The sequence below is a fragment of the Rhinopithecus bieti genome, unplaced genomic scaffold (genome assembly GCF_001698545.2).
Source record: "Rhinopithecus bieti isolate Rb0 unplaced genomic scaffold, ASM169854v2 scaffold_15834, whole genome shotgun sequence".
NCBI classification, from domain to species: Eukaryota; Metazoa; Chordata; class Mammalia; order Primates; family Cercopithecidae; genus Rhinopithecus; species Rhinopithecus bieti.
In genome coordinates, this window is record NW_016808980.1 from 1,713,564 (window position 1) to 1,726,780 (window position 13,217).

A 13,217-nucleotide genomic window follows, 5' to 3' on the forward strand; every position below is an offset into this window, starting at 1 on the left:
CCCCCCCCCCCCCCCCCCCGGGCCCCGGCACTTCCTGGCTTCGTGACTTTGAGCAGGTGACCCAGCCTCTCTGAGCCTTGATTTCCCTCCCCTGTAAAATGGAGGCTAAGAACAGCGTCCCTATGGGGAGAAGGTAAGAGGCCACCAGCGGGAGCTGTGACGGTTGTCAGAGCTCCAGCGAAGCAGGCCCTGCCGCCTTGTGGGGAGCCCCTTTGGAGGGAGGCTGGTCGTAGTGATGAAAGGCCTGGAGTCCCCACCGTCCTAGGGAGTGTGGCCAGGAATGGGCTCCAGCCTGCACAGATGTGGCATCATGGCCTCTCCGTGTCTCTCAGGCCTTCGTCAAGATGGTCGGACACCATGTCGCCTTCCTGGAAGCGGACGTGCTTCAGGCTGAGCGGGACCATGGGGCCTTCCCGCAGGCCCTGCGGAGGTGGCTGGGATCCGCAGGGCTCCCCTCCTTCAGGAACGTGAGTATCCTGACCCAAGAAGTGAGGGGAGGGCTGCTCCTGCTTCCCTCTGCAGACCCCAGTGTGGGGAGGAGCGCGCAGGAAGCCAGGTTCAGGGGGCGTATTTCACCTCTGCAGACAGGAAATGGGTACAGGCGGCCAGACACCTCAGCCTTTCTCTGTCCCCTGTGAGCCCCGGGCTGTGATGGTTTGTGTGCTCATCCACCGTTTATTGGGCACCTACTGTTTGCTGAGTGCCATCTGAGGTTACTGTGGTGAGCAGAAACAGCTCCTGTCCTCCTGCCCATCCTGGCACACTTAGGGACAGTGACCAGGGTGACATCCAGAATTCTGGCCAGGTTCCCCTTCCTGGGGCAGGAGTCAGTCTCAAGGAGCAGGGGAAGGGGGATGGGTTTATGGCCTGCAAAGGCCGTTCTCTTCCTCATCTCTCCTCTGTCGTCCTGGGATCCTCTCCATGGCCCCGCAAGGAAGGAAGGATCATGTGTCCTTTTTGTTTTGTTTGGAAATGGAGTCTCGCTCTGTCACCCAGGCTGGAGTGCAGTGGCATGATCTCAGCTCACTGCAACCTTCGCCTCCCGGGTTCAAGTGATTCTCCTACCTCAGCCTCCCAAGTAGCTGGGATTACAGGTGCGTGCCACCATGCTCAGCTAATTTCTGTATTTTTAGTAGAGATGGGGTTTCACCATGTTGGCCAGGCTGGTCTCGAAGTCCTGAATTTAAGTAATCCACCTGCCTTGGCCTCCCAAAGTGCTGGGATTACAGGCATGGGCCACCATGCCTGGCTAATCACCCTCATTTTATAGTTGAGAAGATGGAGGCTCAGGGAAGGAGATAAGGGGACTTGTCTGAGGTCAGGGCCTGGAGTGCCTGTTTCTGGTGACTTGCCCTTCACAGGAAAGGTGTCACCTAGTGGGGCCTCTTGTGGCTCCTTGGGCTCTGCCTACAGGTATCCCCTCTACTGCCCTGTCTCCACTGTTCCTGCCTGTCCACACCTTATCTCCACTTTATCACAACAGCCCATTTAGTGAATGCTTTTTGTTTTTGAGATAGGATCTCACTCTGTCATCCAGGCTGGAATGCAGGCATGATCCTAACTCATCGCAGCCTGGAACTCCTGGGCTCAAGTGATCCTCCCACCTTAGCCTCCCAAGTAGTTGAGGCTGCAGGCATGTACCACCACACCTGGCTAATTTTTTTTTTTCTTTTTTTTTTTGAGATGGAGTCTCGCTCTGTTGCCCAGGCTGGAGTGCAGTGGTGCCATCTCGGCTCACTGCAAGCTCCGCCTCCCGGGTTCACGCCATTATCCTGCCTCAGCCTCCCGAGTAGCTGGGACTACAGGCCGCCACCACGCTCGGCTAATTTTTTTTTTTTTTTTTTGTATTTTAGTAGAGATGGAGTTTCACCGTGTTAGCCAGGATGGTCTGGATCTCCTGACCTCGTGATCTGCCCATCTCGGCCTCCCAAAGTGCTGGGATTACAGGCGTGAGCCACCGTGCCGGGCCGCTAATTTTTATTTTTGTAGAGACAGAGGCTCGCTTTGCTGCCCAGACTGGTCTCCATCTCTTGGACTTCAGTGATCCTCCTGCCTTGACTTCCCAAAGTGCTGAGATTACAGGCATGAGCTACCACGCCTGGCCTTGTTGAGTGCAAACAAGGTTCCAGGCTCTGCGTTAGGCATTTTATATGCAGTGATTCATTTACCTTTCCCAGCCATCTTGTGTGCTGGGTATTAATAGTATCTCCATTTAACAGGTGAGGAAATGAAAATTCAGAAAGTGTCAGGGTTCTGCCCATGGGCAGAATTTGGCCCATGTCAACTCATTCTATTTGGCCAGGTGATATATTTAAACAATGCGACTTGAAATGCCTGATAGGGCATGTGCTTTCCCGTCACAGGCTCCTGGCCTCATTGTACCTGCCTGAGGCACGTGCTACTCACCTGCCTGCTTCCAGATGAGTGGTTTGCCCAAACTTGTAACAGCTGGACAGTGGCCTCTCAAGATTTCATGGTCTAGGAACTCCTCTTGATCTTTCAGAGCCCAGGTTAAAGACACCTCCTGTGAGAAGCCCTCTGGGATTGCCCCCCTTCAGACAAACTCCATCTCTTTGCTTTCCAAAGACAATGAAGTCATGAGCTGCATCCTTTGTTCTCTCCCTCAACTTACGGTGACCATTCCTGAGTGACTTTTCCCACTGATGGCTTTAAAAGCACATTTGGGGCCGGGCACGGTGACTTATGCCTATAAAACCAGCACTTTGGGAGGCCAAGGCAGGTGGTTCACTTGAGCCCAGGAGTTCGAGACCAGACTGGGCAACATGGCAAAACCCCATTTCTACAAAAAATAGAAAAGTTAGCTGGGCATGGTGGCGCATGCCTGTGGTCTCAGTTACTCGGGAAGCTGAGTGGGTGGATCACTTGAGCCCAGCCTGGGAGGTGGAGGTTTCGGTGAGCCGAGATTGCATGACTGCACTCAGCCTAGGTAACAGAGTGAGACCCTGTCTCACAAATAAAAGCACATTAGGGGCCAGATGTGGTAGCTCATGGCTATAATCCCACCACTTTGGGGGGCCAAGGTGGGAGGATTGCTTGAGTTCAAGACCAGCCTGGGCAACAAAGCAAGACCTCATCTCTACAAGAAATTATCCAAGTGTGATGGCGTGTACCTGTGGCCCTAGCTACTCAGGAGGCTGAGGTAGGAGGATCACTTGAGCCTAGGAGTTTGAGGCTGCAATGGACCTTGATCATGCCACTACACTCTAGCCTGGACAATAGAACAAGCCCTCTCTCTGAAAATTAAAAAAAAAAATTTTTTTTTTTAAAGACACATTGGGGCAGAAAGGACCTTGGCTGTCCATGTCCTGTTAGGACCCAAGTATCGTAACAGTGGGTCCTGCCTGTCATTTAATACACGTCTTGCAGTCAGCACAGTCATCCCCATGAGGTTGGTGCTAGTGTTCCCATTTACAGAGGCAGAGACTGAGGCTTGGAGACGGAGAATCACCTATCCAGGGTCACTGCTGGGTTTGGAATCCAGGCCTGTGGAGCTCTGAAACTGAGGTCCCCCACCACCCCTGCTGCAGGGATGTGGCACCCCCCCGGGGTGTGGCTGGGGCATGCTGGGACCTGCACCCTCTCCTCTCTGCCACACTGGGCCTTGCTAAGCCTCGGAGAGCCCCCTAGACCTACCTGTGGTGACTTGTTCCAGGAAGTGCGTCCTGGCCAGGGGTGGGTGAGTCATTCAGCAACCCCGGTGTGTTGTTCTTGGCCCCACAAGGGCTTTGTCTGGGGGAGGCGGTGCAGCCAAGTGTGTGCGCATGCGTGTGCAGACCTGAAGGCTCCAGGGCTGGGGCTGCTCCAGGGTGTGAGCTGGAGGGGCCCTTCCAGAATGATGACCATCACCGCTGCTGTTGGGGCTGACTCTGCAGTCGCCTCACACCCCACCCTGTGAAGAGGGTGTGGTCATTGTTCCTGTTTTACGGATGAGGAAACCGAGTCACTGAGGGTTGCCCCACGCAGAAAGTGGTGGAGCTGGGATTTGAACTTGTGATGTTTGGGCCCAGAGCTGGTGCCCTGCACCCCGTTGGCCCATTCTGTGCCCTCCCTGACCCTGGACCTGCTCTCTGGGAGGTGGGAGTCCTTGTAGGGCGCCCAGGCCTTCTCAGTGTCCTCCATCTTGATTCTTTCAAAACTGGGATTTTGTGCCGTGTCTAGTCAGTTCCCCTCAGCGCTTCCTTCCCCAGGGTGGACACCTCCTTTCTGTGACCCTGAACAGCCGTCACCCTCAGAGGCTGACATTCCAGCCTCCACCAAGGGCTTGGATCTCCACCAAGCCCTTCTCCTGGGGCCTGTTCCAATGCACAGTGTAGGCCCGAGGGGCCCAGGCAGCTGCGGGCTCGGAGAGCTTTGGTTTCTCTCCTGGTACCTCCCCCAGGACCCCACTGCTCCCCCGAGGCCTCCCCCAACCCCGGTCAGGGTGACGTGGCTATGTGGTGCCCCTGGGCTGTCTGTTCCTCACCCACCCGTGCTGTCTCCAAAGGGTCCATGGAGTGGAGAGCGCTGAGGTGAGACAGGGATATTGGGTGGCCCCACGGGAATGCTGGCATGGGGTTCTGCCCCTGTGGGGAGCCACACCACTCGCCAGAGGCCCAGCTCCCAGAGAGGGCAGGCTGCCCGCTGCCCAGGTGACTTGGTGCCGGCGTGGACATGGCCTGTAGCCTGGGCTGGCCCGAGGGGTCTGGTACAGCAAGTGACCTGAGGATACTAGTGTTTCCCCTCAGCCAGCTTTTCGACTGGAGCCTGGCCTCTCAGCCCCGCCTTTGAGCCTCCTGAGAAAGAGGCATTTGCTCCACAGACGGAGCCAGCCTGTGCCCCAGGCCCTTGGCGCCCAGCCACCAAAATGTATGCATGACTGTGCTACGACATATGTATTTTGTGGTACAAAAGTCCACATTTTCATGCTGTACTGTACAAATGAAAAGTTTTCAGTTATGCTTTTATATTGATCGCTATAACATTGTAAGGTTTTAATAAAAATTGCACCTCCCTTTCATTGTAGCTAAGCCCTTCTGTGACATGTCTTAGCTGTGTGACCATGGGCAAGTCTCTTAGCCTCTCTGTGCCTCAGAGACAGCCAGGCACAGTGGCTTCCACCCATAATCCCAGCACTTTGGGAGGCCAGGGCGGGAGGATCGCTTGAGCTGGGAACAACATAGGGAGACCACATCTCTAATTTACTAGATGTTATTAAGATAATATTTTTTGAGATCCTAAAGTTATTTTGAATTGTTTCGAGATGGCTTCTCAGTGACTTCAGAATAAAATCCAAACTCCTTGTCATGGTCTGCAAGAGGCTGCATGATCTGGTCACGTTCAGTCTGTCTTTTTTTTGTTTTGGGTTCTTTTTTTTTTTTTTTTTTTTTTTTTTTTTTTTTATTGAGACAGTCTCACTCTGTCGCCCGGGCTGGAGTGCAGTGGTGCGATCTCAGCTCACTGCAACCTCTGCCTCCTGGGTTCAAGCAATTCCCCTGCCTCAGCCTCCCGAGTAGCTGGGATTACATGCGCCCAACACCACGCCCAGCTAATTTTTGTATTTTTAGGGAGAGACAGGGTTTTGCCATGTTTGCCCGGCTAATTTTTGTATTTTTAGTGAGAGACAGGGTTTTGCCATGTTGGCCAGGCTGGTCTCAAACTCCTGACTTCAGGTGATCTGCCCACCTCAGCCTCCCAAAGTGCTGGAATTACAGGCGTGACCCACCACACCCAGCTTAAAATGATATCTTTAAAGTTCAAAAGAAAAGCCTCAGAGAGTCTGACTGAGTCAGTGAGCTGGCATGGGCAGGTTCGTGAGAGGCTTTGCTTGCTAGAAAACTAGTTTGGATTTGATGGAAAATGATGAGGGCCCACGCTAAAGCAGAGGAGAAAAGCTCCAGAACTCTCAGGAGGGATTCCGAGCGTGGAGCGGAAGAGCATTGGCCACCTGAAAAGCCAGCCGGTGGTGTGATCTCAGCTCACTGCAACCTCCGCTTCCTGGGGTCAAGTGATTCTCCTGCCTCAGCCTCCCAAGTAGCTGGGATTACAGGTATGCACCACCATGCCGAGCTAATTTTTGTATTTTTACTAGATACAGAGTTTTGCCACATTGACCAAGTTGGTCTCGAACTCCTGACCTCAAGTGATCCACCCACCTCGGCCTCCCATAGTGTTGGGATTATAGGCGTGAGCCACCACACCTGGCTGAAAAGCCGGCTTTGCTTGTGAGTAATGGAGTGGTCCAGGGCAGACTCAACACTTAGTGCTCAGCGGTGAGCGGGAATCACGGGGCAGCTGACAGAGCCAGCCCTGCTGTGCCAGGCACTGTTTTCAGCCTGTCAATCCTCATAACATCCCACGAGGGAGGTGCTATTTCTATCTCCATCTTACAGGTGAGGACACTGAGGCACAGAGAAGGTAAGTAACTTACCCAGAATCACACAGTTGGACATCAGGATATGAATCCACGTTCTTCTTTCCATCACATATTGCCTTGGTGGAGAGCTGTGATCTCTTCAGGGAGCTTGTGTCTGGTGCAAGAATACAGACAATGACCAAGTTCAAAGAAAATTCAGTTACAGGTGGGACATGGTGACTCATGCCTGTAATCCCAGCACTTTGGGAGGCCTAGATGGGTGGGTCACTTGAGCCCAGGAGTTACAGCCTGGGCAATATGGCGAAACCCCATCTCTACCAAAAAAATACAAACTTTGCCAGGGATGGTGGTGCATGCCTGTATTCCCAGCTACTCAGGAGGTGGAAGGATCACTTGAGCACAGGAGGTCAAGGCTGCAGTGAGCCATAGTTGTACCACTGCACTCCATCCTGGGCAACAGAGCAAGACTCTGTCTCAAAAAACAACAAGAAAAAACAGAAAATCCAGTTAGATGGCTGTTTCTTTCTTTTTTTTTTTTTGAGACGGAGTCTCGCTCTGTTGCCCAGGCTGGAGTGTAGTGGCCAGATCTCAGCTCACTGCAAGCTCCGCCTCCCGGGTTCACGCCATTCTCCTGCCTCAGCCTCCCGAGTAGCTGGGACTACAGGCACCCGCCACCTCGCCCGGCTAGTTTTTTGTATTTTAGTAGAGACGGGGTTTCATTGTGTTAGCCAGGATGGTCTCGATCTCCTGACCTCGTGATCCGCCCGTCTCGGCCTCCCAAAGTGCTGGGATTACAGGCTTGAGCCACCGCGCCCGGCCTAGATGGCTGTTTCTAAAGGGGGCCCTTTAGCCAGGCATGGTGGTGCATGCCTGTGGTCCCAGCTACTTGGAAACCTGGGGTGGAAGAATTGCTTGAGCCCAGGAGTTCAAAGCTGCAGTGAGTCGAGACTGCACCACTGCACTCCAGCCTGGGTGACACACCCTGTCTCTACGAAATAAAATGTACAAAAATTAAAAAGGATTGCTGGTCTGAGGGGTCAGGAGTGGCCTCTGAGGAGGGGCCATGGAAGCTGAGAGCTGGATGATGAGTAAGTGTCGGTGTGGAGTCAGAAGAAAGAGCGCTCTGGGCCGAGGGAACTGCAATTGTAAAATCTCTGCAACGCACCTAAGCTTGGTGCTTGAGGAATCGCTGGTCCAGCTGGGCTGCCTGCACAAGCCAGGGCAGAGTGGAGAGAGAGAAGGTCTGGGAGGTAGCAGGGACCAGATTGTGCAGGGTCTCAAGGCCACACAGAGGAATTTAATACTATTCTAAGGGCGATGGGAGTCGTGGAAGTGTTTGTAGCAGGGGAGTGACTTGGTCAAATTTGCTTCACTTGGCGAGAAACCAGGGCTCGTTCTCTGCTCTGAGCTCAGGCTGGCATTCAGGGTCTGTGACGTCTTAGGAATTGAACACCAGAGCTGAGCAGGGCACGTGAGTGCCCTCCAGGCTGCAGGTTCGGTTGTTTGAAATGTTTCCTCCCCTGGAAATACCTCATGCTGTGCCCTGAGCTCTCTGGAATCCTCCCCTCACCAGGTCTTAGGGCCGTTGTCCAATCAGAGGAAAGAAAAGAGGCTCCGGAAAGGGGCCCAGGTCTTCCAGACGAATGTCCCTGAGACCCCGCTGGAGGGGGCGACCATGAGCCCAGTGCCTGCCTGCGGAGGGCCCCTCGCATCTGGAGATGGTTTCAGGCATGTGCGGAAGTGAAAGTGTGAAATGGGGCTGGAGCCCTGCGGGCTGCGGACCTCGGAAGTACACAGAGGCCACAGCAGGTGTCCCCTTGGCCCGGGCCAGCTTCCTGCTGACCGTGCCAGGCCGCCCTCCTCCTGGCTCACGTGCCCAGAGGCACAGAACAGCCTCACTAATTTGTTGTAAACCACTGTTTGTTTTCTGCCGCCAAAACGTCTTGTTCACGAGGTGTCATTTTGATTAATTTTTCTGATGGAGAAGAATGTGGTGCTTCCCAGGGAAGCTCTTTGGCTGACAGCAAAGCTGACTGGGCCAACTCCTGACTCCTTTACAGAACGGTGCTGCCCTGGCGGAGGGAAGCTTGGCTGGGACTTGGGGCTGCCTGGCCCACCTGTTCACCCCTACCCCCACCAGGGCAGCAGAGGCCTGGGGAGACCGTGGTTGCTGAGACCTTCCCAGAAAGAAAGATGGGCAGAGGGGCTGGAGGGGAGCCAGGGTGGCTTTGGAGCAAAGCAGAGCCAGGACAGGCAGGGTATGAGATGTCACCCAGTCCCACAATTGCAGTGCCCCCAGGGTGATCTGGTAACAGCAGTGAGTGAGTGAGTCTTCTGGGCACGAGACAGGAGGGAGTGGTGGGGACTGTGACGAATTGCAGACCCCATGCCTCATGTACAGGAGTGAAGCTTGCCTGGCACCAGCCTCGCAGAAATGGTGACCAGCGGTCACCAGGTTTTCCTGTATGGGGGGGGAGAAACCTGGACATCTGGAGGGTTTTTTGTTTTTTTGTGTGTTTTTTTTAATGAATCTTCTCATGTCAAAAAGTCAGTATTTTTGTAACTGTTGAATACTGTGTGGAAAAAAGTGTTGTGGCTGGAGCAGTGGCTCACACCTGTAATCCCAGCACTTGGGAAGGCCAAGGCAGGAGGATCACTTGAGCCCGGGAGTTTGAGACCAGCCTGGGCAACATAGTGAGACCCTGTCTCTATTCTAAAAACTAACAAAAAATAAAACTGTGTTGTACCGTGGGCTGCACCCAGCATACCCCTCGCTCTGGACTTTAGGCTGATAACCTGTACCACTTCGTCCCCTCCACTGTGGAGCATTTGGGACCAGGGAGGAGTAGAGAGGCATCTTCTCCACTTTTTTGCACCAGCCCTGGCTGGAACTCTTCAACTCTAAACAGCAACATGACTAACAGCCAATAGTTGTATTGAGCCCCTACTGTATACAAAGGGCTTTCTGTGCCTCATCTCAATTTCCTATAACAACGCCAGAGGCAGATGCTATTATTCCAGTTTACAAAGAAAGGACCTAAGGCTCAGAGAGGGCTGTTCACTTGCTCAGGGACACACAGCGTAACTGGCAGAGCTGGGATTTGATCCAGCTTTGACCTTGGTCAGCTGGTCAGTGTGTGTCCCTACCTCCCTCTGTGAGCTTCCCAAGGGCAGGGACCGAAACTTCAACTGCCAGGGCTGCAGACTTGAGATCTTTGGGCTAGTTCTGCCTCAACCGCACTTGCTCTTTGGCCAGCGTGGTATATGGATACATTTAACTTGAGTTAGTTGCCAAAAAATAAATTTCATGTGAGATTTTGAGGATGAGAGGGGAGGAAGTTCCTTCTGACAACAAGTAGTTTTTCTTTGGTTGGGGGGGTGCTGTTTGCTGAGCCCTATCTGGAAGCACCCCAACTTTGCCCCTGTGGCTTCTCATGAAGAAGCAGAGGTCCAAGTGGGCCCCTGAGCGGCATCCCTGCCCAGTCAGCATCTGGCCCGCTGTGCCCACTCTTAGTGCCTGCTGGTGCATTTGAGTTTCTTCCCCTGGTAGAGCACATAGTAGGTGGTCAATAAATAGTCATCAGTGGGTGTTCTGAAGGCTTTGCCTCCCAGATTTCTTAGAGGGTGTGTCCAGGCACTGGAAGGCTGGAGAGGATTTTCAAGGCTGAAAGGGAGGTAATGAGGCCGTGGGCGGAGCTGCCCTGCCTGGGCTGCCTGCAGGAGTCCTCAGTGCCAGGCTCAGCGTGCTCCCCTCCCCCAGGGACCCCTAGCTCCCTCCCCTCACCTCCTCTCCCTTCCTGCCCAGCCCTGCAAAGGAAGGGGCTGGGTCTCTCAGGACACCCCCTCTCCCCTGCAGAATCCCCCTGCAGGGGGCAACTCGGGGAGGAGGCCAACGGGCTCGGCTTTATCTGGTGGTGGAGGCTGGGTAAGACACAAACGAGAAGGGAGAGGAAATTGTGAGGCGCCTTCTCCTGGCCCTGAACCAGCCACTGCTTCTCCTGCTGCCCCATCAGCCCTTGCGGTAAAATGCAGCAGGAGCAGATGGCAAATATGAGTACCACAACTGTGGAGAGCCGAGGGGCGCCGGGTCCCAGCCCCTACCCCCCAGCCCCCTCCCCACGGCTCCCAGAGACCTCCCAGGCTTGTTTCCTTCAGGGTCTTTGGTGGAGTGCTGTAGGGGGATGGAGGGTTCCTGGCAGGCTGGTTTGGGAATCAAATTGTGTTTTTCAGGCATTTCATTCTTGTTGAGATTTTGAGGATGAGAGGGGAGGAAGTTCCTTCCGACAACAAGAAGTTTTCATTGGGGGGGGCTGTTTGTTGGGTCCTATGTGGAAGCACCCCAACTTTGCCCTGGTTGGTAGGATCCTCATCATGCCCTTCTCTCAACGCAGCACCACCATCAGGGGCACCCCCTGTGGCAGTAGTGCCCTGGGCCCAGCCCTGCCATCCTGCAGTTGTTGGACATCGTTTGCCGCCTTTGCATGTGCCAGTCCCCCTCCCTGGAAAACCCTTCCCGCTCCGCGCCTGGCAATGCTCATTATTGTTCAAAGCCCCAGTCACACGGTCCCACCCCGGGAAGCCTTCTTCTGACGTCCCCAAACCCAAACCCTCGTTCATTCCCTGGCTGGCACATGGCTTTGTCTGCATTTTCTCCTGTTGCTCCCCTAGACTGAGAGCTGCTCAAGGGCGGGGCCTGTGTCTTGTCTTCACCATGGTGATGAGAGTTCTGATGCTGCTGGAGTGTTCTGGGCTCGTCTTTGGGCCGCCACAAGCAGCACTTAAACTGCCCTACTTGGTTCATCCCCAGGCCACCTGGTACAGAGTAACTGTCTCCATCCCCACTCCTCAGGTGAGGAAACCGAGGATCAGAAGTTAGAACATTTTAACGAAGCCAGGGCCTGGCCCATTTGGTTCCAGAGTCCCACATTCTTCACATCCCAGGAATCAAAATTCAAACACTCACTGAGACCAGGCAAGGCCCTGAGTGATGCAGAGAGGCCAGGCTGGGGCTGTGACCAGCAGGGGAGGCAGGGCCCTCAGCTGCAGCCTGAAGCCTGGAACAGAGACCAGAGTGGCCAGAGTGGCCAGGGCTTGCGCTTTTTGTGTTTTGTTTTTGTTTTTGTTTTTTTTTAATGGTTTCACTCTGCTGCCCAGGCTGGAGTGCAGTGGTACAATCGTAGCTCACTACAGCCTCTTCCTCCCAGGCTCAAGCAGTTCTTCTGCCTCAGCCTCCCGAGTAGCTGAGACTACAGGTGGCTGCCACCACGACTGGCTAATATTTGTAATTTTAGTAGAGATGAGGGTTCGCCATGTTGGCCAGGCCAGTCTTGAACTCCTGACCCCAAGTGATCCGTCCACCCTGGTTTCCCAAAGTGCTGGGATTACAGGCGTGAGCCACCGCACCTGGCCGAGGCCTTGCACATTTTGAAAGAGCGGATGCAGATTTTCTCTGAAATCAACTGATTTTGAAAACAGATCTGAGAGGCTCAAATAAATCTCCTCAGGGCCCTTGGTTCAGGGGCCTGCATCTGGGCCTTGGCAATGATCTGCAGTGATCGGGCAGCGCCCAGAGGACCCAGAACGTGAACCCGTGGGTGGGTACCCACCTCTCCCCGCCCAGCCTGGCATTTGAGTCTCCTCAGTGGGGGGCATCATCACGGATGTGAGAGGTGCCAGGGCCCACGGCTGGCCTGGGTTCACTTCTCAAAAGGGGTTCTGGGTGCAGTGCCAAGGGAGGCAGTTGGTGGGATCCCTGGCACTCCTACTTTCTACTTTTTGAGCCAAACAGATGATGTTTTCTCAGTCTTATATGAAGTGTTAATGGATGCAGTCAACAACATCTCCTTTCCTTTTGTTTCTTTGAGATGGACTCTCGCTCTGTCACCCAGGCTGGAGTGTAATGGTGCGATCTCAGCTCACTGCAACCTCTGCCTCCCGGGTTCATGCAATTCTCCTGCCTCAGCCTCCCAAGTAGCTGGGATTACAGGCACCTGCCACCACGCCTGGCTAATTTTTGTATTTTTAGTAAAGACAGGGTTTCGCCATGTTGGCCAGGCTGGTCTCGAACTCCTGACTTTAAGTTATCTGCCTGCCTTGGTCTCCCAAAGGGATTACAGGTGTAAACCACCTCGTCCAGCCAACACCCCCCTTTCTTTATTTTTTATTTATTTAATTGTTTTTTGAGACAGAGACTCACTCTGTTGCCCAGGCTGGAGTGCAGTGGTGCAATCTTGGCTCACGGCAACCTCTGCCTCCTGGGTTCAAGCGATTCTCCTGCCTCAGCCTCCTGAGTAGCTGGGACTACAGGCACATGCCACCACATCTGGCTAATTTTTTGTGTTTTTAGTAGAGGTGGGGTTTAACCGTGTAGGTCAGACTGGTCTCAAACTCCTGACCTTGTGATCCGCCTGCCTTGGCCTCCCAAAGTGTTGGGATTACAGGCGTGAGTCACCACGCCCAGCCCAACACCCTCCTTTCTAATCGGAATGTCACCTTCAGGGTCACTCATCATAGAGAAACTCTGCCCCTCGCAGCTCCTCATATCATAATGCAAACCCCATTCGCCCCTAAGATTGCAGATCCAGTTCCTAAAGCGTTTGGAGGGAAATAATCAAGAGCAAGGATGCAGACCAGGGCTCTCAACCTCAGCACTGTGGACATTTGGGGCCAGGTCATTCTTTACTGTGGGGACCATTTTGTGCACTGGGGGATATTTTGTGCACTGGGGGGTGTTTTGTGCACTGGGGGGTGTTTGTACGCTGGGAGGTGTTTTGTGCACTGGGAGGTGTTTGTGCACTGGGGAATGTTTTGTGCACTGGGGGTGTTTTGTGCACTGGGGGGGNGT

The 13,217-nt window shown here is 53.9% G+C and overlaps 1 protein-coding gene and 1 long non-coding RNA gene across 3 annotated transcripts in view; both read left to right on the forward strand.

Moving 5' to 3' along the window:
* BCAS4 (breast carcinoma amplified sequence 4) overlaps positions 1 to 13,217 on the forward strand; it is a 90,907-nt gene that overhangs the window by 50,916 nt on the left and 26,774 nt on the right. Inside the window, exon 5 of the mRNA XM_017888129.1 lies at positions 333 to 467. Within this exon, the coding sequence (XP_017743618.1) occupies positions 333 to 467 (135 nt within the window). The remainder of the gene's footprint in view (positions 1 to 332; positions 468 to 13,217) is intronic.
* LOC108539477 (uncharacterized) overlaps positions 11,122 to 13,217 on the forward strand; it is a 3,030-nt gene continuing 934 nt past the window's right edge. For both annotated transcript variants that reach the window (XR_001888384.1, XR_001888385.1), the window contains exons 1-2: positions 11,122 to 11,222; positions 12,945 to 13,043. This is a non-coding gene — a long non-coding RNA (uncharacterized LOC108539477). The remainder of the gene's footprint in view (positions 11,223 to 12,944; positions 13,044 to 13,217) is intronic.